Source organism: Ailuropoda melanoleuca, chromosome 1 (genome assembly GCF_002007445.2).
Source record: "Ailuropoda melanoleuca isolate Jingjing chromosome 1, ASM200744v2, whole genome shotgun sequence".
Classification (NCBI taxonomy): Eukaryota; Metazoa; Chordata; class Mammalia; order Carnivora; family Ursidae; genus Ailuropoda; species Ailuropoda melanoleuca.
The window spans coordinates 109,959,107-109,985,695 of NC_048218.1; the positions used below are offsets into that span (position 1 = coordinate 109,959,107).

The 26,589-nt window shown below is 57.6% G+C and overlaps 1 protein-coding gene across 1 annotated transcript in view; it reads left to right on the forward strand.

Annotated features, from left to right (window-relative positions):
* The window catches only part of ADCY1 (adenylate cyclase 1), a 108,622-nt gene that overhangs the window by 43,201 nt on the left and 38,832 nt on the right, over nt 1-26,589 (forward strand). Inside the window, exons 5-10 of the mRNA XM_011229861.3 lie at nt 8,851-8,978; nt 13,155-13,313; nt 14,545-14,686; nt 15,651-15,806; nt 26,103-26,297; nt 26,471-26,568. Coding sequence (XP_011228163.1) covers nt 8,851-8,978; nt 13,155-13,313; nt 14,545-14,686; nt 15,651-15,806; nt 26,103-26,297; nt 26,471-26,568 — 878 coding nt within the window. The remainder of the gene's footprint in view (nt 1-8,850; nt 8,979-13,154; nt 13,314-14,544; nt 14,687-15,650; nt 15,807-26,102; nt 26,298-26,470; nt 26,569-26,589) is intronic.

Here is a 26,589-nt window from a genome sequence, read left to right on the forward strand (position 1 = left end):
AGGGATTTCTGCATCCGGGATATTGGCGGGTAGTTGTCTTTTCTGGTAGTATCCTCTGGTTTTGGTTTCAGGGTAATGCTGGCCCCATAGAGTGAATTTGGAAGCTTTCTTAGAGTTTGAGAAGGGTTGGTGTTCTTCCTTTAATGTTTGGTGGAGTTCACCAGTGAAGCCATCCAGTCTTGGGCTTTTCTGTGTCTAGGCATCTTGATCACCGATTCAGTTTCCTTGCTAGAAGTAAGTCTGTTCAGATTTTCTGTTTCTTTGTGATTCAGTCTCGGTAGGTTGAGTGTTTGTAGGGGTTGATCCATTTCTTCTAGGCTGTCCGGTTTGCTGGTGTATGAGAGATGTCCCTTTTCAGTCACGACTTGGCTCTTTCACCAGGACACGTACTTGTGTTTGGGACTCTGGTTTTGATATTTTAATTGAGAGATGTGCACACATTCGAGATAGCAGGTGCAGCACACGCAGAGCCACATGGCGTGTGGGCTGCTGTGGGACGTGGTGGAGGCGTGTATATGTATGTGAGTGTGTATGGATATCTGTGGGTGGATTGTGTACAGGCAGGAGAGCATGCGTATGTGTGTACACATGTTAAGTGTCTGCCTTGGGCTCAGGTCATGATCTCGGGGTTCTGGGATCAAGCCCCGCATTGGGCTTCCTGCACAGCGGGGTGTCCGCTTCTCCCTCTGCCTCTGCTTCTCCCCGCCCCCCTTGTGTGCACACGCTCTCTCTCTCTCTCTGGCTCTCTAATAAATAAAATCTTAAAAAGAAATGGCCCTCTTTACCTGGAATTCTAATTTTGTCCTGTGTTAGTGCGTCTGTTCCAGCTTTCCTTCTATTATTGTCAGGAAGCATGTCTTTTTCCATCCTTTCTTTTTTTTTTTTTTTTTCCAGCCAGTTTGTGTCTTTTTATTTAAAGGGCTGGGTTTGCCTTTTCTACCTCGAATCCGATAGTCCATGTTCGCCCGGCTGTGCTGTCGGCCCACTGTGGTTCATCCCATCTGTTCCTTGTCGTTTTTTTACTTTTTTTGCTGGTTCGTAGGTTTACAGAGTATGTTCTGTGACTCGGCCCTCGCGCCTGTGTTGGCTGATGGGTTAGCACTGTTGGCTCTATAAGTGTGGTGGCTGCCCTGGGGTCTGCAGCACATTCCTTGGCTCTGTCTGAGAAGCTCACGGAATGCACCTCCCTTCTTGGCCTTTGCGGAATCGTGCACGTTTTACTTTTTGTCATAAACCCCGTTCTGTGTTGTTACCATTTTTGTTTGCACAAACACGCCGTTCTCCTTGGAAGAGAGAAGGCACAAGCACAGTGTCGTGGGTATTTACTCTGCTGCTCTCGGACCGCGTGGGATTCGCCAGGGTGTCTCCACGTGGTTTCTCTGCTGAAAGAAGGATGGGCCAGCTGGTGATGAATCTGCTCAGTCTTCGTTTTGCCCTAATTTCTGGAGTTTCTTTTCACTGGGTATAGAATTGTGGGCCAACAGGTGTTTGCTCTGCCATACTGTTTCCAAGGACGGCACTCTGGTTCTCCGTACGAAACATGGTGTTTTTTCTCCAGCTGCTTTCCAGATTCTCTCGTCACTGCTGGCTTTAAGCTATTTGATGTTGACGTGCCTCCAATGTGGTTTTCTTCACAGTGTTTGGGCGTCTCGTTAGGTTTATGGTTTCGTCCTTTGGGGGAGAAAGCCCTCAAATACTCCTTATGCGTCTCCCCCCTCCTTTGGGACCTCGGTTCACCTGTGTCGGGATCTTGACATCCCACAGCTCACTGATGATCCTTTTTTATTTTGGGCTCTTTTTCCTTTTCTTTCATTCTGGATGGTTTCTGCTGTGGAGCTGTCCAGGAGACTGGCCTCGTCTCCTGCGAGTTGTGACCTGCTGTCCACCCGTTGGTCTGGCACAGTGTTGGTCTCAGAGGCTATGTTTCCATCTCTGGAAGTTCAGTGTAGATCCCCCCCGCCCCGTCAAGGTCGCTGCCAGACAGCTGAGAATTAGGCCTCTCTGTTCTTTTGTGTGTCGATGGTGTTGAGTATTTTTAAAATGTGCTTTCAGTCCAGTCTGCTCCAGCCCTGCTTTGCGGAGACGCGGCACGTGTCCCAGCGTCCGGTGTACAGGATGCAGCGAGCCCCGCAAGTGGGCTTGGAAATCACACGCACTGTGATCCAAACACATCCGTCCTCACGAAGGTCCCTGCCGGGCAGTCAGACCCAGACCGTGAGCATGTCTGCCCTGCTCTCCACAGTCACTGGCTGTTTATTTACCCCTTGTCCTCGGCTGGCCACAGATGTGCACAATATTTTTGACCTTTTCTCCATTTCCTGGAGCCATTTTAGGCTTACATTTGCTCTGATGACAGGGCCCTTCTCTGGAAGTCAGTGTTCTTATCGGGTTGGTTATCTGTGTTACTCTCGATGTTCCCATGGAAACCCGTCCGAGAGCCAGAGATCGCTGGGGTGTGTGTTTGCATCCGTCCTTCCTGTGCCCCATCCTTCCCCCTCCTTGAGCTTCCCCTGGGCTTGATCGAGGGGCCAGGACTCGCCGGGGAGCCGTGAGGACTCACTGGCACCCTCGCATCTCGTGCCTTAGTGTCCTGGCCCGTGAAACATGAGGAGACCTGATGGCCCGCTGTCCCTCCCTGCTCCAATGCCCTTGTCCCGGGAGCCGCTCCGAGCTGTCAGTGCTGCGTGCTCGTCCACCAGCTGCGTCCCACTGTGGAGTCTTGCTGTTTCTGCAGATGTGCTGTGCCCGCGGTGGACCGACGGGGGAGCGAGGGGCTCTGCCTGGAAATTTCAGGGCAGCGGGGAGGCCGGAGCTGGGCTGAGTGTGGTCAGGACTGGGACCAGCTGGGAGGAGAAGGCAGCGCATGTGTGGTCCACGCTCAGCTGGAGAGGCGGGCCCCAGGGCAGACATGATGTGGTCGGAGTATGTGCAGGATGACCCGCGGGGCGGAAGCCCTGCTTCCAGAACGTGTGTGTGCACATAGGTGCCTGCCGTAGGGGGAGGGCTGGAGGGAGGGTCCCAGAAGGACTGTGGTTCTCGCTGAGTCGTGCGCCTTGAATGTTAATTTTCAGAGCTTCCTGCATTCATCCAGGATGAGCCTGGATTTCTTTAATTATTCCTTAACGAGCAGGAAATAAACATTGTTTCCTGAAAAACCAGTAGGTGTTTGGAATTCTGAGGAACCTGTCGTTTCTGTGAGGCCGCCTGTAGACACTCGCCCCCGCCCTGCCTACCGGCGGCCGCCCCAGTTCTGTGCGGGCCCTGGGAGGCAGGAGGCGGCAGCGGAAAGCGGGGCCCTCGTGCTCCAGGCGCGGTTTCCTTGGGTGGAGACTGTGTTTGCTGCTGGAGGGCTGGCTCCATGCCTGTGGGCCACATGGGGTTGCCGGGGCCCAGGGGCCACCCAGGACGGTGAGAGTATGTCCCTTGTGTGCCGCTAAGGGCATGCTTCTAAGCAGATGGCTCAAACCGTGTTGGCGTGTCCTTTCTGGGACAAGGTTCTGTGCTGATCCTGGAGTGTGACCATTGCTGCCCGGACCATGGGCGCTGGAAGGGGGCTTGGGGACCTTCTCCCCAGGGTCACTCACCTGGTCCTCCCCACTCCGCCTGCTTCTGTGTGCAGAGATGGAGCCCGTGGTTGTGCCCTCACATGGGGTCCTTCAGGGAGGGGACGTCCACTCTGTGTCCGGGGAAGCTCAGAACTGCGTGTGGCTTGGAAAGGTGTGGGGTGAGTGCGTGGCTCCTGGGCACGTGCTCGGGGAACGTGCAGGGAGAGGCATGGCGGCCTCACCTGCCGTGCGGAGGAAGAACACGGACCCCCTATGACACCGAGGAGGCCCGGCTCACTGCGGTGTGCCTACTGTGTGCAGATCCGACCTAGGTGACGGGTGCAGCCTGAACAAGTCAGACCAGCCTTGCCCTCAGGGGGCTCGAGAACTTGTTTATGGAAATTTCACTTGTGCATGGAGGCAGAGGACATGACAGCCCCTGCAGGACACCTGTCTCCTCTCTCAACAGTGGTTGACGTCTGGCCAGTCTTGCTTGGTCTCGCCTCTCCTCCTGGTCCTAGATGTCACTGCACCTTGTGCTCGCAGCCTCGGCCCCCAGCCCTTCCCTTGAGCGTGACTGGCCACCATGACGCTTTTGTCATCCACCCAGTGGACTACAGGCGTGGCGGCTCTGATCCCCTGTGGGCTGCATCACCTGCTTGTCATGTCAGGTGCCCTCCCCTCAGCGGCCTTGTTCCAGGCAGGATACGTGTCTGGGTGTAATTTATGGAGGGCACTGACCGCTGGCTCAGAGCTGATGCCATCTGTCACAGCCCCCCAGTCCCTGAGAGGATGGGCACAGCAGGTTGTGCGGGAGGCAGAGGGGCTGGGGGAGCATCGCCGGGGCTTTCTCGGGGTTTCTATGGAGGAAGAGGCGAGGCAGGCGAGGGGCTAGTCTGGGGGACACAGACCCTGGGCTCTGGGTGTCCCCTGTCCTGGCACCTGGCCTGGGCAGCAGGGTGGGGTCACGGCTGGGTGTGAGGGTAGAGAGAGGACGTGTGGCTGTGGGCTCTGGACCGTTGGGGTTGGCGGAGTAGGAACAAACAGGACCTAGTCAGCAAGGCCCCCAGATGCCTGTCAGGACACAGACAACAGGAAACGGGAAACATGCATGTCGAGCCCTTCGGAGTGGCTCCCGTCTGCCGTCTCCCCTGATGACCAGGCCACCAGAGCTGGGGCTCAGGTCCCGGGGTTCTTCCTGCATCTTAGGGAGCCTTCCGGAAGTGCCCGTGGTCTCCCTGTTCCTGCCCCGGCGTGCCCAACACTGGCTCCCATCCGGGTGCAGCGTGGCTCACGGTTCCCGTGGTTCCCGCGTGTGTGATCTACCTGCCACCTGCTTCCCATCATGTCGCACCTGGTGCCGCGGCAGCTGCCCTGAAAGTGGGGCCGCTTGGCAATTCACTGGGGTGAGCGTTTCCTGTCATTTTTCCGGCCCTTATTCGCTCATGATTCTCTAAACAGAAAAATGTTCCCATATCCGCTGATTGGTGATCTTCAAAAACCGTAAGTGCTTGGCTCTTGTCACTGATGTTTTCCCAATAAGGAATCCATGCCCTAGAACCCGCCAGAGGGCGAGTGGGGAGCTCCTTCCGCCCTGGTCCTCCGTTCTGGGTGTTACTGGATTTGTGGATGCTGGTGTGTGTGGACACATTCCATCCGTTCCTGTTTCTGACGCTCACGCCTCCTGTCTGTGGGCGCCCGTGCTGGTGCGTCCTGCCTCCTTTGGACAAGACTTTCCCCCGGCCCGTATCCAGGGATAGCCTCATGCAGACGCTGCTTCTCCGGGAGCCCGGCTTCCTCCCAGCACGAATGGTTTTCCAGCTCGTACTCTGGCATTGCAGGACACAGGGATGGGGGTGTTTTTTAGAAGAGTAACGACAAATTCTGAGTTTGTGTGGGTATTCCCAACTCACCGACTAACTTCACTCCTTCGATTTTCATTCCCGTGTCTCCTCTCCCCCGAGGCTGGAAGTCCTGCCAATGGTCATGCCGTCATGTGTTTATATACTGTTGACTCAGAAGAATGTTGCCAGCGTCAACACCCGCAACAAGACTGCGGTGTGCGCTTTAGGATTCGTGTAGCATTTCTTCGTTTTGTCCATGGCTGACATCCCACTGGACACATGGTCACGTCACCTGGAATAATTACCTATGCGGTCACGCTCCCGACACGGTCACCTGAGGCTTATTATTTCAGTTTTCGGGCATCGCTGTTTTCAATTTAATTTCTTTATAAAGATTTATTTATGTCTTTGAGAGAGAGGGAGAGGAAGAGAGAGAATCTCAAGCAGACTCCCCACTGAGCATGGAGCCCAGTGCAGGGCTTGAACTCATGGCCCTGAGATCATGACCTGAACTGAAATCAGGAGTGGGACGCTCAACCGACGGAGCCACCCAGGCGCCCCTCAATTTAATTTTTTTAAGTGTGTAAAATATTTGCACAGCTCGATTCCTTAGTGTAGACCCGAGACCAGGTGGTGGAGGGAGGGCAGCCCTGCGCACGCGGTCTGGCTTCACGCTGCCTGGGGGGCTGCCCCTCGGTGCTCTCTCAGTCCCAGGCACTAGGAGCGGACACACATGGGTGACTGTCTGCTGCCGGGAGGTGCCCGCGACGGGCACAGTGCCTGCTCGGGCCTGTCTGGAGCTGCAGAGTTGGCCCCGCTGCAGGACAGACATCTGCTCCTGGGTGGTCCCTCCCAGCGCACGGAGGCTCTGGGACAACAGCACCCCCATCTTACCCAGGGGCCGGCACAGAAGGGCCGGACGAAGGGAGCCGTGTGCAATGCTTTAAGTGGAATGGAAATCGAAGTGAATGGTGATCCGTGCTCCTTCCCAGCGATAGCCACCCCTTACGTCCCTCCGAGGCCCCCCCCGGCAGCCCGTGCAGCAGGGCCGGCAGGTCAGAGCTCGTCCGCAAGCCTCAGACCACACCTGGCAGGCTCAGCGTGAGTCCTTCCCACCTGGATCTTCTTGCCGTCCGTCTGGTGCCACCAGCCACTCCGTCCCCTAGCCTAGGGGGAGGGACAGTTTGGACACTGTGGGCGGAGGTCTCAGGAACAGCTGTCCATTCTTTGTGAAGGCCGGGGCTCAGCTCCAGGGCTGGCGTTCAGGAACCACTGGGAAGATTTTAAATTGAAACACGCCAAACTCAATGCAAACACCTCTTTGGGTCTCTCAAGCTTGCTAATGACAGCCAGAACATTTGCAATTAGAAGGACAAGATGAAGTGTTAGCCACTTACTGCCCCAGTCCCCTGTGGACTGTGTCCCTGGCCTGGCCCTGCAGCGGGCCAGCGAGGAGGGGCCGAGGCTTTGCGCTGGGGTTTGGTCACCAAGGACACATCTGCCGCTGACAGGCTGTAATGAGGGGGCTGTGGCCCCTGGATGCTGCCTGCTAAGTGCTTTGCCTCCCTGCCCTCACTTGGAGATTGGCCGTGCAGGGCAGTAATGGTCACACCAGGGCTCCCAGGGGGCGCCTCTCCCCCTTCCTGCAGCTCACACGAACCTGATCACTGGGAGGACTTCCTGATAGCCAAGAGAGGAGCGAGGCTCGGCAGCGGCCCCTGGTGTCATCCCCGGGCCTGGGGATGGGGGAGGTTGGGAGAGGGGCTCCCTGTCCCTGGCCTGCTCTGAGTGTTGGGGGACGGTGGTGATGGGGACAGTGTCAGGAGAGAACCCAGTGTTGCCTGCCGGCCTGGAGGCTTGGTGAGCGTGGCCAGAGAAGGCTGGCTGGCTTAATCCCAGGTCCTCAGCTCTGCAGGGAGGACATCTGCATCTGGCCATCTGGTTCTGGGACCCCCTGATGTCATCATAGGACAGGTCGCCCCCAGCACGTCCTTCTCATGGGACACTGGGCGAACCCCCTTCCGCGGACGAGGAGGCTGGTGTCCAAATGGTTAAGTGGTTGGATGTGGTCACTTGGAGGCTGAATGGTCAGACCTGGACCTCCCTGCGGCCAGCTCACAGTCTGTGGGGGGAACCTGAGGGCTCTGCCTGCTGAGGGAGGTCCGGGGCTGTGTGGGCCCCTGGTCCTCTGATGCACAGTCATGGCCCTAGGTGTGTGTGGGCGTGCAGGAAGCGGGAGCTGAGAGTTCTTACTGTGAATTCTCAGGTTAACGTGTCGCATTGGAGGAAACGTGCAGGAGTGAGGTCTTCTGTGACTGTTGGAGAGCAGGATGGGACAGGAGCTGTGGGACTTGCTCTCAGAGTGGGGGCTGTGGGGCAGGACATCTCGGGGCCTGTGAGCTGCTGCTCACCCGGGACGTGCTGGCGAGGCCAGCCTCTCGCAGACACACGGGCCCAGGGCCCACGGGACACACGCAACGTGGAAACAAGCTAGGCTTCTCACTGGGTGTGTTTGTTCTGGGAAACATCGTAAGTTTTCATAAAATTTGCTGCTTTCATTGACGTGTAGCGGATTTGCTCTCACCTTTGCGTTAATGCATTTTGAAGAATGTCTCAGCTGTATCTTGTGGTGAACGTCCAGGGGCAGGACCTGCTCACGGGAAAGAGTTTTGTGAGGCCGTCTCGTATTTTAGGGGCGTAAAGGGGAGCTCTACGGAAATGTCTGAGAAGTAAAACCGCAGTCACAGATGTAATCACAGCAGAGACCAATGGGCTAACGCATGATAGCACTGGGAAGTCCCTCCCCAGTGGGACGGTGAGGTGGGTGTGGACACCCTTACTGTTACGTAAGTGCCAGAGTGGACATTCTGGGTGTCCCTGTGGCGGCGAGGTCAGGGTGCAGACCCTGGCGGTCCCCTTGGGGCTCAGGCTCTGGCAGGTAATTCTTTGGTGACCGCTGCCCACATGCCCCATGGACCTCGATCTCAGGGACACTCAGGTGCGTGCACCTGTCCGTCTGGGGCTGGTGTGTGTGTGTGTGGGGTCTGACGAAATACATAGGGCCCATCACGTGGCTGTCCGAGACGGTGCTCAGGAGGGGTGCTGTGCTGGGCCCCCCGGGAGAGAGAACGTCCCCGGGAAAGGAGCTGACTCTGGACTTGGGGCAGTTTCCCAAACTTGAATGATCTCTGGGTTTGGCCAGGTGGGCTGAGGGACAGGCAGGGTGGACCCCTGCATGGGAACAGACCTGAGTGCAGGTGTGGGGGCTCGTGGGTGCCCTGGGTGACCCTAATCACAGCCCATTCTGAGGCTTCCCTGGCCTTGGAGGGGGTCCCCTGGGCGGGGCTATGGGGCCAGGTACCCGTGGTGCTGCCATGGTCACTGGCTCCGTGGTGGCGAAGGTGCAGGTGCCCAGGCCCCAGGTGCATCACTAACGTGCGATTTGTTTTCTTGTCCCCCAGGAGAACCACTGTCGCCGGATCAAGATCCTTGGGGACTGCTATTACTGCGTGTCTGGCCTCACCCAGCCCAAGACTGACCACGCCCACTGCTGCGTGGAGATGGGCCTGGACATGATCGACACCATCACGTGAGTGCCCCACGGGGACCGGTCCTCCTCGCACCCCCACAGGCCCCGCAGGCCTGCACTGTCCTGGCCGATCTGTCCCGAGGGGCCGTCTGTCCCCAGGCTGCGGAGAGCCAGGCTGCATGGTGAGGCGTGGGTAGGGGAGCTCCTGCCTGAGCTGGGTGCCTCTGAGACCCTCTCCTCTGTAATTTGCTGGGACGGCATTTCTTCATCTGCGGCCATCCCGGGTGTGGTCAGGGAATGCATCAGTGGTGCAGGAAGAAATCAGCTTCATAGCTTAGCCAGACAAGACATCCAGGGAGTTAGCTGAGGATGCGGCTGGCTCAAATCCAGCCGAATTCCACTGAAAGGAGCTGCACGTGCTCGTCTTGACACGCAGAGGTGCTCGGGGGCTCTCTGCTGAGGGAGCAGGTGTGCGTCCCGGGAGCACCGTGGGCCTGCTGCACCCACTTCTGAGCTGGCCTTGTCTCATCCCGTCAGAGAGCAGCACGAAGAATTAGGGACCCTCCATCGGGGCCGGGAAGGAGGGGGCTGGGAGGTTGAGCTGGTGGACAGAGCACCCACGTGCCCACATCTCAGCAGTGTGGAGGGGTGGGTGCGGTCCAGCCAGACAGGGTTAACAGGGACTGGTGTAGACGTCCACACTCGGAGCCGAGAAGTGGTAGCACCACTGTTGTAGGAGGAACACGGAAGAACAGAGAGAGAGAGAAATGCAAATGAGGAGGCTGAGAGGTGGGGCTGGCCTCGAAGATGGGCCCCTGCAGGTGGGGTGTGGAGGCGTCCAGGAGCGGGACGGCATCCTCGCCAGCACTTCCTGGGACAGTGAGTGTGGGGCCTCGCCTGGGGAGTGGGTTCCTGTGCCAGTGGTGGCCGGTCAGAGCCCAGCCCTGGGTCGGGGGCAGAAGAGGCCCTGGTGACTCTGTGGTGCGTCTAAACCCTGGAGCCCCCGCTCCCGAGGAGGAAGCCCAGCAGCAGGGCAGGCGGGTGGGGACCAGGGACGAATCAGAGCTGCATCCTGCAGAGGACGTGGAGGCTCGAAGGCGTCTTCTGTTCTCTGAGAGGGTGTCCTGTCGTGTCACCTGTCCCATCACACCGATCAGACCACAGCGCGCCACCTGTCACGAATGCACCGTGCATTCACGTCCTTTGTCACAGTGTATGCTGTATGTTCTGTCACGTGTCACTTCTTGTATCACGTCATGTGGGACGGTCCAATGTCACATGTAGTCCCGCTGACCACCTGTCACATCACGTCGTGTGTCACGTCCTGTCTCGCTCTGCGGACCTTCTGCGCCAGAGTGAGGTCACGTGCATGGAGGTGCAGGGAGGCAGGTGTCAGCCCCTCCGACCGGGAGCGTCTGGGGAGCGCCGGCTCCGCTCAGGCGCAGAAGCAGGTCAGGGTTGCATGGTGCATGGAGAAGTGCGTGTGTCCCCGCCGCGGCCTGGCTGGCTGCTGCAGATGGCCCATGGGGTTGAGCCAGATGGACTCGTGCCCCTGAAGGTGGGTGATGCCGGTGGCCCCTGCTGGGGTCCTCCTGGGGGGGCCTGGTGCCCCTGAAGCCTGCCCCCCCACGGTCTCCCCACCCGGAGGGGCCTCTAGATGTGCGCTTGGTTGCTCACGTGGGGCTCCAGCCTCACCCAGTGCAGCCCCGCCCTTCACTCCCTTGCCATCTCGCGGGCTGCATTTCAGCAGACTTGGAGGTGTTTCTGGTGGCGTCCCCCTGCCTGCCCCTGACCGGGAATTCTGCACCTGCCCTTGGGTTTCCGCTGTGTGGAGAGGTGGACCTGCCTGCCTTTCTCAGCTCCCTGCTCCGTTTGCTCTGGGACATGGGGTCCCCTTGGCTGTGTCTCCTGGCCTTTTAGCCATGAGCTCCCGGTCCTGGGGTCCTGCTGGGCCCTGAGACCAGGTCTTACCATTGGAGGCCGTCCACCCCAGGCTGGAGGGCATTTTGAGTGACCTCAAAGGCTGCCCTCTGCATTGGCTCCAGATCTCCAGAGGATTCTGGGGCCTCAGGCCTGAGTCTCTGACTCGACGAACTGGGAGTCCCTCCTGGGCCTCGTCCCTGGCTCTGGACAGGAATGAAGGCCACTAGAGCCACAGATTGGAGGTCACCCCTGCCCAAGATGAGCCCTCTTCTTCTTCTCTCTTTTGGGTGCCACAAAGCAGGGCGCTGCCAGTGTGCGTCAGCCACGTGGCTGGGCTTCAGGCAAGGACCACGTCCCGGGGAGGGTCACTCCTGGCTGCTAATGGCCTCCCTCACCCGCCACACTGTCCCCACTGATGCAGGAACACATGCAGGACAGAATTTGTTTATTTGTTTTTGACTGGAACTTTAGAAACACGAGATTTCCCTGAGAAGAAAGGAGGACCAGGGCCATGGCCTGAGCCCATCAGGCTTGCCCTTGCGCTCTCTGAAGGAGTGCCATCCCCGCGAGGCCCCAATGTGGCCCTGGGTGGCTGCAGCAAGCTATGGGTGACCCACAGGAAGATGGTGCTTGCAGACGCCCCTGCCAGGGCATAGCGGTCTGCTGCATACGGCGGTCCTCTGAGTGGATGGGGAGAGCTACAGCAGGGGGATGGTTGGGCCACTTCATGCAGACCCTGTGTGCGGTTTCAGGGTGCTCAGGATCAGGGGGATGCTGCTCGTTTGCCCCGGGGGTGAGGCCTCGCCGGCTGCACATCCAGTAGGCTTGCTCACCGGGCAAATACGACAGCCCCCGACGTGCGTGCTCAGGATGGGCCTGTGAGGGGCCGGGCGTTTGCTGCCGCTGGACGGAGAGGAGCTGAGGACGGTAACGGTGAGGGAAGGAAACTCCTCAGGGACAGGTGTGTGCAGGCCCCGGCCGCCTGGGTTCTGACCTCTACTGAGGCACGTGTTCCCGGTCCAGTGGGCGGGGAAGGATCTTGTGTTCCCCTTGGTGGGAAGTGCGTCGCTGTGGGCATAACGGGCGGGAAGGTTTACAGGCTCTGTGTTGAGGACAGCACAAGGGTGCCGATGTGGAAGCGAAGGCCCGGGGCTCCCATCCCGACAGTCTGCACATGGCTGGGCTGCAGGACACGTTATGCTGGGAGGGGGCAGAGGACAGTCTGTCTGGCAGGCAAGCCCCAGGGTGGTGACCCGGCAGTCCTGTGTGTCCGATGATTCCTGGTCTCCCTTCCCCCTCGTGACAGACCTCCTAACCACAGGGCCACTGTGTCCTGGGCCGTGGCTCAGGCTCCTGGCCCTTTGTGGTTGGGCTTTGGTACTGATGGGGGTCGGAGGGGAGGCCCGCTGGACACACCTGCAGTGGGGACCACCTGCGGACAGGTGGGCATCACATGGCCCAGTGCTCCCTCCCATGAGGCCTCCTGTCCCTCGGAGCCTACCGATAGCCCCTGTCGTTTCCTCGATGGCTTGCTTTAGAGTTTTCTGTAATAATGTAACTTCTGCCTGTTGGGGAAGAGTGGAAAACAAAGGAAGACAGCGTCGGAGGGCCTCAGCATGGCCGCCGTGTGTCCCATTTGGTCTGACGTAGTGCACTGTGTGTATCTGACTGTGGCGGTGAGTCCTAGAGCTGGGGGACTGTGCGTGGCACCCCCTTGGGCGCCCCCATGTGACCACTCGTATGGAGCTGCCTGCCGTGGGCAGCGTGCCCTGGGTGCCGCAGGGACTCATGCTGGCCTGTGTTCCCCAGCTGGGGGCGACTGGGCCACCTGCACCCACGGCTTGGTTTCGGCATCCACACCTTTGTCATCCTGTAAAGTCTGCTTGAGGGTCAGGCCAGGTCTGGAGCTCGGGGTAAAACCCTGGCCGTTCCCCAGGGCCCTTGGGCCATGGAGACTGTCGGATGGTCCTGGTGGGTCGTCACACCAGCCTCTGGCCAGCAAGCAGGCATGAGCCCCCCTCCCGGGTGAGTGGGACACAGAGTGGATTGGAGGTTGCAGGCTCATGTCCCCCTGGGGGCTGCCCAGGGTGGGGAGGGGCAAGGGGCGATGTGGTCATGGCATGAGATGCCCAGTGGCTGGGGAGCTGGGGATCCTGGCCTGGAGCAGCCCTGGGCACCTGGGGCCACACTGAGGGATCGGGCTGACTAGGTCAGGAGACCCCCGTGCTCCCGCCTGTCCAGGCTTCCCTGCATGTGCGAGCTCGTGGGTGTGGGTGAGGGCCCAGCCCCACGCCCGTGACATGTCCGTTGCAGGTCGGTGGCAGAGGCCACGGAGGTGGATCTGAACATGCGTGTGGGGCTGCACACTGGCCGGGTCCTCTGCGGGGTCCTCGGCCTGCGCAAGTGGCAGTACGACGTGTGGTCCAATGACGTGACCCTGGCCAATGTCATGGAGGCCGCTGGCCTGCCTGGGTGAGTCGGGGCGAGGTGGTGCACTCTGGGGTCCAGAGGACAGCGTGGGAGGGGCCTGTGCCACTTCCCCAAACTCGTGTGCACGGGCCAGGCTGTGTCAAAGCAGATGAGACTGGGTCCTGAGCAAACTCTGCCTGCCCCGGGAGCCCCAGGGGAGCCGCGGTGGGAGTCACCTGCATCTTCCCCTGTTCCAGACCTATGTCCCCTTCCCCTGCCATCTGGGACCGTCACAGGCATAGCTGGGCCTCCGGTGCCACAGGACTGAGAGGCAGTGGACGCTGGGCATCCGCTTCCCCTGCCGCCTGTGTCCAGGGAAGGGGACTGGGGGGCTGTGTCTGGGCCGGCCAGGCCGCGCCTCGGCTGGGACCCGAGGTGGTGTCCACTCCCGCCATGTACTTGCACCTGACACCCCTGTTCTGTCCCAGAGCCTAGACTGTTCTGCCCTGAGCGTGGTTGCTGACATTTCCGGGACCCTGGAGTCCCCTCTGCTCCGCGACTGGGTGCGCCTCCCATCCCTGTTGCAGGCGGAGGACCCCGAACGCAGGAGCACCTGCCCTGGCATCTCCAGAGAGCCCTGGTGCCGGGGTGTCCCTTTGCAGCTCAGGGTCAGGCTGGCGGGTGACTGTGTCTCAGGAGCCTGGAGGCCGGCGGCGGCGGGGGACTCTTGCCACACTCGAGTGCCCGGTTTTTCCTGCAGGAAATTGAGGGGACTCAGTGGTGTGGGGACTCTGGGCTTGCAGGAGCTGCTCTGCACACTGGGGTGTTGCTTTTGGCCCCCAGACCTCAGCGCTCCGGTGTCTGGGAGGAGCGGGAGCTTCTGGGTTCTGGGGGCCACTGTGGATCTCAGGCTCGCAGCTCTGCTCAGAGAGGCCAGCTGACAGTTTCTCCTTCTGTCACCAGGAAATGCACTGGGGTGAGCACGAGTGCCGCCCCACCTCATGTGGACACAGTGTGACTGCCTGGGGGTCTTGGGGACGCACTCGCTTCTCCCCTCACGCCACTGCCTCCCTTCCGCTCCTGCCGATGCTGGGCACTCTGCCGGCCTGTACCCAGATCCGAGCTCTCCCCCGTAGCTCCCCCCTTGCTGGGCTCCCTCCCCCTCTTCTTCCCAGGTGACTGGTGCTGCCCCGTGACACAGGGAGCCTGAATGCTCCTCCTGGACCTGCCTGTGGGAAGGGACGCTTTTGCCGCAGCCGCAGGCCCTGGGCACGGCTGTGCTGCTGTCTTGCAGGAAGGTCCACATCACGAAGACGACCCTGGCGTGCTTGAACGGTGACTACGAGGTGGAGCCGGGGCACGGGCACGAGAGGAACAGCTTTCTGAAAGCTCACAACATCGAGACCTTCTTCATTGTGCCGTCACATCGGCGGAAGGTGGGCTCTGGGACTGGGACGGGGTCCCTGCTCGCCCGTGCCTGGGCCAGGCCTTCGGGGTGGGCAAGCTCATGAACCCCTAGTCGGAACCCGGGTCCTCTCGGGGGCTGGGCTGTCCTGCATCCTCCCTCGCCCCTCCCCCTCTCCTGCAAACAGGCTAGGATGGGGGTGCACTGAGCACGGAGGGGTGCTGTGCACACAGGGAGGCCTGTGACCATTGTGTGGGGGGGCAGTCGAGATCACTGTGCCCAAGGAAACTGATCTGGACATGATTAAGGGGGGCCTAGTCCTTCCAGGGCTCAGGTGAGGGGTGGAGGGCATAGGGGAGGGGCTCAGGGCACAGGTGAGGGGTGCAGGGCACAGGTGGCCCCAGTACGCCTTCAGGACAAGCAGTTGGGCTATGAGGGAGAGCTCCAAGCTTCTCCATCCTGTGTGTCCGTGGATGGCGGCTTGCAGTCACTTATGACCTGGGGACCGTGGCTGTGGGGGGCTCCGGGGCAGGACAGGCTGGGCTCAGTGAGCTCACTCCTGAGGAAGGGGAGAGAGAGAGGGTATGGCAGGTGTCAGTGGGCTTGGAGGAGGGTTGGGTGAGGGGTTGGCTCTGGATCCCGGGACAGCAGGGGTCACCCATGTGGGAGTAGAGGGTGGGGTAAGAGGGGCAGGGATGCTGGGGTCGGTGTGTGGTGGTCCTCAGCCAGCTGCTGGCCCAGCCAGCGACATCCAGGCTCCAGGGTCCCTCCCTGGCCTGGCGCCAAACCTTCCCACGGCTCCACCCCAGGACTGGGCCTCACTCTGGGTTTCAGAGGCCCCGGGTGTCCTGTGGACCCAGCTTGCTGGTTCCGTCCACTTCCGTTTGCCCTCCCCGCGACCTCCCTGTCCCCGTTAGGTGCCCGCTCCCAGCCCGGCGGGGCGGGGGGCAGCACGGGTCTGCTGACCGGTCTTTCCGTGCTGGCTTTCGGCACAGATCTTTCCAGGGCTGATCCTTTCGGACATAAAGCCCGCCAAGAGGATGAAGTTCAAGACCGTGTGCTACCTGCTGGTGCAACTCATGCACTGTCGGAAGATGTTCAAGGCGGAGATCCCCTTCTCCAACGTCATGACGTGCGAGGATGACGACAAGGTGGGAGGCCTCCCCGCCCCGGGCAGGCTGGCCCCGCGTGCTTCCTGAACGTGTACATGCTGTGCAGAGCTGGGCTGCTTTGGCTCTCCTGGAAAAATCTTTCTATCATATTGTATTTTTTTTTTTTTTTTTTTTTTTTTTTTTGCAATTTGGCGTTCCACGTGTTTATGGGTAAACGCGTGCCTGGACCCCCAGCGGCTGTCTGAACCTGCCCTCAGGACTCTCATGCTCGTCAGAGGCTCTGTCGTGAGGACTGGAGCCTCAACCATGGCCTGAGAGCCTGGGTGCCATCGGGCCCCCTGTCTCCAGCCGCCCTCCCTCCCCCCTGGGCCTCCTGCTGCGCACCTGTTCTCCCTCTTTGTGGTTAAAGTAGTCCAGTCGATGGAAGGTGCCCTCCCCTGGTGGTCCCTGTCTTGTGGCCTGGCTGCCAGGATTTGCCACCTTTCCTCTTGGGTTGGTCAGAGTCGTCTTTGGATGTTCTGGTCTTCTGCTGGGTTTGGGGGGCGGTGCTGCTCTGTGGGGTTCCCAGCATCCACTTCAACCACACGGTCCTCATGTCTTGGGGGGCAGAGACCTCAGTCACCTAGGGCAGGGCGCTGTGTCCCAGGAGCCTGGGACAAGCCTGGCGCACTGCCCCTTCCCTTCCTGTGTCTTCGTGTCCTGGGCCCGAACCCAGTCTGGCTCCGTCCGTGACCAATGTCCATTTCCTGAGACCACAAGGCTTTTTGTGGTTTTGACTGTGAGCTCACATTTGTGCGAATTTTGCTGGAAATTCTTGAAGAGCTGTGCTGACGTGGACTCTATCAAGATTGGCCTTCCCCTCGGCCAGGTACCTGGGGGCTTCACGTGCTTGGCCAGTGGATTTTGGGTGTCCCAGGCAGGCAGACATGTGCAAATGTGCTCCCGGGGGGGGGGGACTTCCTCTTGGTGCAGAGCTGGGTGTAAGACTGTCCCTGGTGCAGGGTCTCCCTGCGTCTCTTTTGCTGACAGGGCCACTGGGGGCGCGGGCCTCTGTTAGAGTTTTGACCGCACCGCCCACTGTAGTCAGGCCCTGCGCTGCTGCGTTTGTCTCATGAGGGATGACAGGCTCTCCAAGCTCTCCGGGTCTCAGGCAGCAGTGGCCCATCAGCCACCTGCCCAACCTGGGTTCCCATGCCTGGATGTCCTCGGGTGACTTCCCTTTCTTATTAGCTTCCTGTGCATTTGAAAGTGTGTGTGCGTGCATGAGTGTGTGTGCATGTGCATACATGAATTATGTGCACACACATGCATGAGTGTGCGCATGAGTGCAGTGCATGTGTGTGCATGTATGCACGTGTGTGCATGAATGTGTGTGCATACATGAGTTATGTGCATGTGCATGCATGAGCGTGCGTGCATGAGTGTATGCACGCACGTGTGTGTATGAGNATGCATGAGTGTGCGCATGAGTGCAGTGCATGTGTGTGCATGTATGCACGTGTGTGCATGAATGTGTGTGCACACATGAGTTATGTGCATGCACGTGCATGAGCGTGCGTGCATGAGTGTGAGTATGCACGCACGTGTGTGTATGAGTGTGCATGCATGCACGTGTGTGTGCATGAATGTGTGTGCACGTGCACGTGTGGCCCTTTCCCTCCCTGTTGTCTGGGGTTGCTGCTGGATTCCTCACCCCCGTTCTCCTCCTCCTGCCCCTTCCGGGAGCACAGAGCCCTGTGGGTTTCTTCCTGTCTCCCATGTCCTGAATGCTGGCCCAGCCCCCGACAGCCCGAATCTCTGGAGTGCGGGGTGCCTCACAGGTCAGGTTCTGCCCGCCTTCAGACTCTGCTGCTTCATCTGTGTGCCGGGGACGGTGCTGGCCCTCCAGCCTCCCTCCTTGGGGGACACCTGCTGCCTTACGCTACACCAGGAGCCTAAGTGCAGCGTGCAGGCCTGCACCCTTGACATCGTCCCTGTCACCATGCCCAGCACCCCAGGGTCCAAGGCTGAGTCCCTTGACCGTCGTGTGGTTTCAGGGCTCCCTGTCTGCATACAGCTCCCCGACCTGAGAGGGTCTCCCGACACCCCTGGTGAGCTGTCTGCACGTGCATGGGACTCCTGGGCCCCAAGCTTTGGCCCCATGTCTGGTCCCTGCCCACCAGCCAGCACTTCCAGCCTCCATGGCCCAGGTAGTTGCCCTGCCGGGGGTACAGAGGAGCAGGCAGGTAACAGGCTTCCCCTCATTGCCATCTGCCTCGTGAGTAGTGAAAATAAGCCCCAACGTGCAGGATAGCCGTGTCTGCACCATGGGAAGCCCCCAAACGGTAGAGACAGGACACTGACAAGGCCGGTGGTCCGGAAGGACGGGGAGGAGAGATGCAGAGGCAGGGCCGGCCCGCCAGCGGGGGCACCTGGGGAGCTGGCCATCGAGTGACTGTGGGGCCCTTCCGCCTGAGGGCGCTGTCCCCACCGCCCCCAGAGACCACGTCCCCTTCGGGATGAGGTCCTCCACCGGCCCCGCCTTCCACTCCTCTGCATCCAGGCCTGACTGGTGTGGGCGCCTCGCCTGGGGTCAGGGTGGGCCCCGCGGGTGGCACTGGGCTGGTCCATGCTGCTGCACACCGCGTGTCACGTGTGTGGACTTAACGAAGTCGGCAAGATGATGTACAAGTAGTTTGGTCGCTTGTTTGTCACCTGCCGATACGGCATCACAGACATTTCTCATATTCGTAAGTATTTCTCTGATACGATCTTTATGTCACCGTGTGGATCTCCAGCCTGAGGAGAGACCGTGTCTTTATTCTACGTCCGTTGATGTTTAGGTCATTTATGCTTTTTTGTTTTCTGGTCGGAGTGAATAACTCAAAGTGCTGCTCTCACGAAAGGGCATGGACGTCTGTGATCACCTCGGGTCGTGCACGTCTGTGGGTGCTGGGTCAGTGAGAGCGGGCGTACGGTCGGTGTCCACGCAGCTCCCCGTGTCATGCCCAGCGCTCCGGGTCCACGCGCACCTCTCCTGCCTGGCTCCTGCCTCTGTGTTTCCATCCTGGTCAGCAGCTTTTCCAGAATGTCGTTTCTACCATTTCTGTCTGGATTTAACAAAGGTAGCTTTCCAGCTATGTTGAAACTGATCGTGATGACTCTTTCCTCAGCTCTCTTGGGTTTTCGGATGCACAGTCATGACTTTGGCTCCTTCTCCACCTTGCACTAACTGTTACCAAAGGGAGAGGCATTCTCTTTCCTTCTGGCTTCGTAGAGTTTTACCGTTAACGGTGATGCTTGGATTAGAATCAGTCGCCCACGTGAGCGAGTGTTTGCACTTTTTGAAAATGAGGAGTAGGTGCTGAATTTCAGAAATCGTATTCGGTAACTACTGAGATGACCCGTCCGGTGGTTTTCTCCCCGACTCGCATGATGACAGGTGCACGGGACCCTCCTGTGTCTCCAGGACACTGAGTTCCTCACTGTCTGAGCCGCTGAGTCAGGATGCTCGAACCGTACACTCTGCCCGTGCTCATCTGCTGCTCTCTGCCCCGGACGGCACTGGCTCCCCTCTCTGCCACCACGGCCACGTGTGGGCCCCTCTCCTGTGGCTTTCAGTTGTTGCCGGAGGGCATGTTGTGAGCCCTGCGGCCACAGGCTGTCCCTGGCAGGTCTGTGTCCATCAGCCCTGGACGGGTCAGCCCAGGGCCCAATCACCATCAGCCGCTCACTTCGGTGCACCCTGGCTCAGGCAGGTGCTCCCTGACCGTGGTCGGGTCTCACGCCAGGTCTGCCATCTGGCGACAGCGTGCACAGCATCAGGAAAGCCAGGCCAAGTGTGGTGTCCTTACTTCTCAGGCCTCAGCAAGGACCGTTTCGAGCGTGGGCATGGGGTCTCTCAACCGGGACTGTCCTCGGCGGCCTAGCCCCAGAGCTATGTGCCCTCAGCACCCCCTCCTCTCCTGTGTCCTGCCTGTTCTTGTAAGAGGTTCTGCTCTTCCCTGTTCCTGATGGCCTGTGTCTGCAGAGCACATTAAACCTGGAGGCATCAGCCCAGGGATTCAGCCAACGTACCCAAACTTCCAGAGTCCCGGGAGACCAGGGGGACATCACATAGACCCTGCGATGTCACATGAGAGAGTCGTTGGCACCTTTACTACAAACACTTAACAGTCTTGAAGAGCAGAGCAGATAGAGGCCCGGGGAGAAGTGGAAATCTGCACGTCCTTCGGGATGTCCGTGAGTCCAGCCCCCTGAATCTGTTGTTGAGCTCCTTCCCGCAGGGGAGCCCCCAGCCTACATGGCGCTGCCAGAGAGCCCTCTGACATCGAGGGGGCTTTGCAGCTGCTTCACCGAGGCCGTGGGTGCCCAGGACTGGCCCCACCCCCCCGTGCTCCGACCTGGGTGGGGAAACCTGTCAGTTCCCAGAGTGACCCATCATTTCTAGACAGTCACCTGTGAAGTGATCTCTTCAGGTTGGGGCCTGGGGTCCTGGGGTGTCCCTGCAGTGTGCGGGTCTACCACAGGGCCCTGAGTGGGCCGGGCAGAGAGTGTAGGGAGGGGGCCCGGGGTACAGGCTGGGAGGAAGCAGCCGCCTGCTGACCGCAGCCCCCAGAGGCCGGTGCCGGGCAGGGTGAGTCTCACCATGGGCCGCCCTGAGCTTCTGCAGCGTGGGTGGGAGCCACTTGTGCTTGTCTCTGCTGCTCCCCGGCTTCAGGGAGTGGGGTGTCCAAGCTGAGCCCCAGGGAGCACTCTCCTGGCCAGTCCCACCCAGACCAGGCCGTCACTGGGTGCTGCCATCCTTCCCGTCCCCCAGTTCACCACCCGTATCTTCCGGCAGCTGCATCCCATGGCAGGGAAGGGCCGACTGGGAGCGGAGGGACAGATGGGCCCCAGCTCCCAGGGCACCACTTCACACACGTGTGTGTTCAGGGGTCCTGCTAGTCAGCAGTGGGTTTCATGGCATTGAAGAAAACCCCAGTCGTGGCGGCTTGAACAGAAGAGAGGTTAGCTTTGTTATGGTTAAAGTAAACCCAGAGAGCAGGCAGGATGGGGCTAATGTGGCAGCTTCACAATCATCTTGAACTAGACTTCTTCTATGATGCTATTCTGGCTTGCCTGCTGTCGCCTCATGGCCCAAGATAGATGCTGGGGCTCCAGTCGTTGTGTCCAAGTTCCAGCTGGCAGAGAGGAGGAGGGGCAGGCGAGTACATTTCGGCCCCCAAGGCTGCTTTCCTAGGTGAGGCCTGCCTGTCCAGCCCATTCCTCCATGTCCCCACAAGCCCTGCCGGCCACCAGAGTGGGTCACCTCTCTTGCCTGGGGTCAGCAAGCTGAGTGGTGGCCATCAGCCTCCCAGGAGTCCACCCTGCAATCCGGCCCATCTTCCCAGCTTCCGTGAGGAGCCCGTGGCTCCCGGTGTGTCTGCTTTGCCTAGGCTCCACGTGGACTGGGGCTCCAACCCATCCTGCTGGCAGCACAGGGGGACCCATCTGCTGTCGCCACTGAGGACAGGGAGAGCCAGCTAGAGGACTCGGTCTGGGCCAGTGTGCTTCCAGCTCTTCACAAGCATGAACATTCCAGGTCCTCTGAGAGCTCCCCTCAGGGGCCACCTTTGTTACAGACCAGGAAGCTGGAGCACAGAGAGGTTAAGCAGCTCACCCAGGGCTTCACAGCCCCTGGTTTTCAGACGTCTGCACTGAGCCAGAAAGAGGTTCAGGCAGCCAAGTTCCACAGCAAAATGAGCGACAAGTTTTCTCTTAACGTTGATTTTGATTTGATTTCCAAGGAAATACATGTTTGTTATGGAAAGTGGAGAAAGGTGGAAAAAGAGGGAGCCTCTGTGATCCCGCCCCAGAGGTGGCCACAGCTAACGTCCTGTCCTATTGAAGGAGCCACGCCTCGGGGTGCAGCAGGCGCTCTGCACCTGGGCGTCCGACAAGACTGCATGAGCCTGTGTGGCTCCCATCTCACTGCCTGGGGTCCCCCACATGCCCAGGACGGCGCAGGCCCCCCAGAAGTCAGCCCTGCCCCCCCCAATTGCCCTCTGCAGACCCGGGGCTGGTGGGCACACAGCTGCTCCTCCCGGAATAACTGAGCACCGTTGCAGAGATCCAGGGGCCGTGGTGCCCGCCGGCCTTTCTCTGCACGCCGGACACTCGCGGGAGCCGACCCAGGGTCATGGGAAGTGTCAGAGTGCACGGTTTTTCATCGTGTACAAATGCGTGCGGTCCCGGGGGAGAGCGCGTTCATGGGAGCGCATCAGGGGCTCGCCGGCCCCGGGTGGTCCTCCTGTGTGTGTTCTCCGGCCTCGGGGAGGCCGGGGCCGTGAAACTGGAAGGAACACGTTCACAGGCTGGTGTCTGCGTGGCAGCTATCTGCGGGCTGCCCTGCAGAACGTCAGCGGCTTGTTTCCAAGCAGGGATTGTAGGTGGCGGCTTTCTGTCCGTACCTGTTCAATGTTTCCGCAGCTTTCCGGAGGTAGAGGTGACGTGCCACCCCGACTGCACACACGTCCGAGGTGGAATCAGGCAGTACTCACAGAGTGGCCCCAGGGGCCCCCAGTGGCCTCCCCCGCGGTCTCAGTTCAGCCAGCATCCGCGTGGACCCAAACTAGGGAAAGGCCTTTGGTGGGTGTTGTGTGTAGCTCGGCCTCGCTTCATCCTGCTGGCCACGCTCAGGATCTGGAACGTTTCCTTCGTGGCCACAGTCCTCCTCCTGCTGGGGTCACACCGCCACCCTCCCCAAAGCCCAGCTGCACGGAGTGCTCTCCGTCCCGTGACTGCATACACCCTGTGACCTTGGCTCGCTCTTCAGTCTCAGCACAAACCCTGTGGGTCCCTCCAGGCTGTTCCTGTGTCAGTAGCTCTCTTCTTGCCGTGGCCACGGGGATTCCACGGTGTGGATGGACCACTGTTTGCGTGGCCTGTTGGAGGACCTTTTGGTCATTTCCAACTTTGACTATTGGAAATAGAACTGTAGTAAACGTTCCCGTTCAGAGTTTTGTGAGGACATAAGTGCTTATTTGCTGGGAGAGATGCCCAGCTGTGCCACGGGTGGGTCTTGTTTTTTTGTTTCTGTTTTTTGTTTTGTTTTGAGAAATTGGCAAACATTTGCAGAGTGACTGTTCCCAGCAGCCACACGTAAGAGATCCAGCTTCTCCGCGTCCTCGCCAGTCCTTGGTGCTGTCGCTGTTTTTAGAACATTTTGGCTCTTCTCATAAGTGTGTAGTGACACCTCCTGGTTTTATTTGGCATTTCCCTCGTGGCTAATCGTGTCGACCATCGTTTCAAGGTCTTGTTTTCTGTCCACATTTTCTCTCTTCTTTTTTTGGAGAAATGTCTGTCTTTCTTTCTAATTAGAGTGATTTTTTGGGTGCTGTTGACTTTTGAGAGTTCTTGATAAATTCTGGGTCTGATTCTTTTGTCAGACATGTGGTTTGTACGTGTTTTCTCCCAGCCTGTGGCTTGTCTTTCGTAGGACAGGTGTTTTAAATTTTGAAGATGTCCAATTTACTGATATTTTTTCCTTTATTAACTGTGTGTGTTTTTGGTGTGGTAAGAGCTCTCTATGTAACCCAAACCCCAAAGAGTTTCACCTTTCTTCTAAGAGTTAATACTTGTATGTTTTATAGTTAAGGTGTGTTTTGAGTTCATCTTTTATAAGGTGTGAGGTTTAGGTCAAGATTTACTGTTTTGCATGTGGACGTGCATTTGGTCCAGCGCCATTTGTGGAAAAGACTGTCCTTCTTCCATTGAATTGCTTTTGCATTTTAGTCAAAAATCATTGACCATACTTGTGTGAGGCTGTTTCTGGGCTCTCTAGTGTGTTCCGTTCCCCTGCCAACAGCGTACTGTCCTGATCAAAGGAGCTATACAATAAGTCTTAACGTTGGGTTGAGTGATTTTAAGAAAAATGTCTTCTAATCCATGAGCATGTGTGTCCCTCTGTGTATCGAGATCTTTGATTTCTTTCATCAGTATTATATAGTGTTCAGCATACAAGTTGTGTATGTTTTGTTAGAGTTGTACCTAGTACTTCCTTTTTCCCCATGATTATAAATGGCATTGAATTTTAACTTTCATCTTCACATGCTGATTTTCAGATTAAGAAATACCTTTATTTATTTACTTATTTATTTTTAGAGAGAGACAGAGAGCGCATGTGGGAGCAGGGAGAGCAGCAGAGAGAGAGAGAGCCTCAGGCTGGCTGCCCACTGAGTGCAGAGCCCGATCCAGAGCTCGATCCCATGACCCTGAGATCATGACCTGAGCCAAAACCTAGAGTCAGATGCCCAACTGACTGGGCCTCCCAGGTGCCCCAATAAATACCTTTTTTAAAAATGTTTTTTTATTATATTATGTTAGTCACCATACAGTACATCCCTGGTTTCTGATGTAAAGTTCGATGATTCATTAGTTGCGTATAACGCCCAGTGCACCATGCAATACGTGCCCTCCTTACTACCCATCACCAGTCTATCCCATTCCCCCACCCCCCTCCCCTCTGAGTCCCTCAGTTTGTTTCTCATAGTCCATAGTCTCTCATGCTTCATTCCCCCTTCTGATTACCCCCCCTTTCTTTATCCCTTTCTTCCCCTACCGATCTTCCTAGTTCTTATGTTCCATAGATGAGAGAAATCATATGATAATTGTCTTTCTCTGCTTGACTTATTTCACTTAGCATTATCTCCTCCAGTGCCGTCCATGTTGCAGCAAATGTTGAGAATTCGTTCTTTCTGATAGCTGAGTAATATTCCATTGTATATATGGACCACAACTTCTTAATCCAGTCATCTGTTGAAGGGCATCTTGGCTCCTTCCACGATTTAGCTATTGTGGACAATGCTGCTATGAACATTGGGGTGCATATGGCACTTCTCTTCACTACGTCTGTATCTTTGGGGTAAATACCCAGTAGTGCAATGGCTGGGATAGGGTAGTTCAATTTTTAACTTTTTAAGGGACCTCCACACTGTTTTCCAGAGTGACTGTACCAACTTGCATTCCCAATAAATACATTTTTTTATGTTTATCTTGTATCTGGTGATCTTGTGGAATTCATTTGTTCATCTATTCATTGTTTCCTCCCCTTGGAATTTTCTACATAGACCTACATCATGTCATCTGTAAATAGGGCCAATTTTGGTTCTTTCTTCCTCATTTTTGCCTTTTATTTCCTTTTCTTGCCCTATTGCAGTGGCTGGGGTCTCTAGCACTGTGCTGAAAGTCAGGGGGAAAGCGTGCCATCTTTCACCAGTGAGTGCGATGCTGGCTATCAGGACCGTGTAGACTCTCAAGTTGGGGAACTTCCCTCCCTCCTTAGTTCTCTGATCAAGGAAACTCATTCTTATCAAGAACGAGTATTGAATTTTGTCATATGCTTTTTCTGTATCAATTGATACAACCATGGGATTTTTTTTGCATGGTGGTTGGTATGGTGTTAATGTGGTGTGGGCATTGATGTACGAATATGTAAACAGACTTGCGTCTCTAGAAATGGTCATGGGTGTATGTTGCTATTGCTATTCATACACTGCTGAATGCTATTTGCTGACACTCTGTTAAGGATTTTAGCATCGATATTGAAAGAGACGGCCTGTAGTGTTCCTTTTTTTGTACTGTTTTGGTCTGATTTTGGTATCAGGATAATACTGACTTTATAAAGTGTGTTGGAAGGTGTTACCTTTTCTGTTTTCTGGAAGAGATCGTATAGAATTCATGTTAATTCTTATTTAAATGTTTAGTAGAATTCTCCAGTAAAACCCTCTGGGCCTGGAGATTAATTTTTCAGGAGTTTTACAGTTCTGAAGTGAATTTCTTTAGTAATTACAGGGCTAATCTAATAATCTTTCATGTTGGGTGAGTTGCGATTGCGTGCTTTGAGTAGTTCATTGATCTGAGCTGTCAAATCAATGTGTGTAATTGTTCATGATAATTCCTTATTACCTTTGATGTCTGCGAGATCTGTACTAAAGTCGCATTTCATTCCTGAGTTTGTTAGTGTCTTTCTCTTTTTTCTTTTTCACGCCTGCTAGAGATTTGTCCATTTTATTGGTATTTTTAAAGAACCAACCTCTGTTTTATTGCCCTGCTGGGTACCGCCCCCTCCACACGGGGTGCCGCATGAACGTCACATGCCCCCGTTTGCAGACGCGGGAGTCCTAGCACCGATGCTCAGCTAAGTGACCTGGGATCTCAGTGCCAGCAGGTGGGGAAGCTGTGACTGCATCTCAGCTCCAAACCCGGCCCCCCAGACTGCAGTGGGCGAGCACGCCAGCTGGAGGGAGCGTAAGAGCTCTTTTTTCAATCAGCAGAGGGTTTGATGACATTTCTTTCTTTCCCCCATCACTGCAGCGGAGGGCGTTGAGAACCGCGTCAGAAAAACTCAGAAACCGCTCGTCCTTCTCTGCGAATGTCGTCTACACCACCCCGGGCACGCGTGTCAACAGGTACATCAGCCGCCTCCTAGAAGCACGCCAGATGGAGCTGGAGATGGCGGACCTGGACTTCTTCACCCTGAAGTACAAACAGGCTGAGCGCGAGCGCAAGGTAGGTGACGGGGACTTAAGGGACGTGGGGCATCCCCGGGGGGCCCCTTGGCTGGGGCCACCCGCACTTGCTCTTGTCAACGCAGTGGCGGTCCCCAGTCCTGGGTGCCTCCGGAGGACCGCGGTGTCTCCCGGCAGCCGCAGCCACTGATGGCGGGTCTCGGTGTCTCCTAGTACCACAAGCTCCAGGACGAGTATTTCACCAGTGCCGTCGTGCTCGCGCTCGTCCTGGCCGCCTTGTTCGGCCTCGTCTACCTTCTCATCATCCCGCAGTAAGTGTGGCGGGCCCCGCA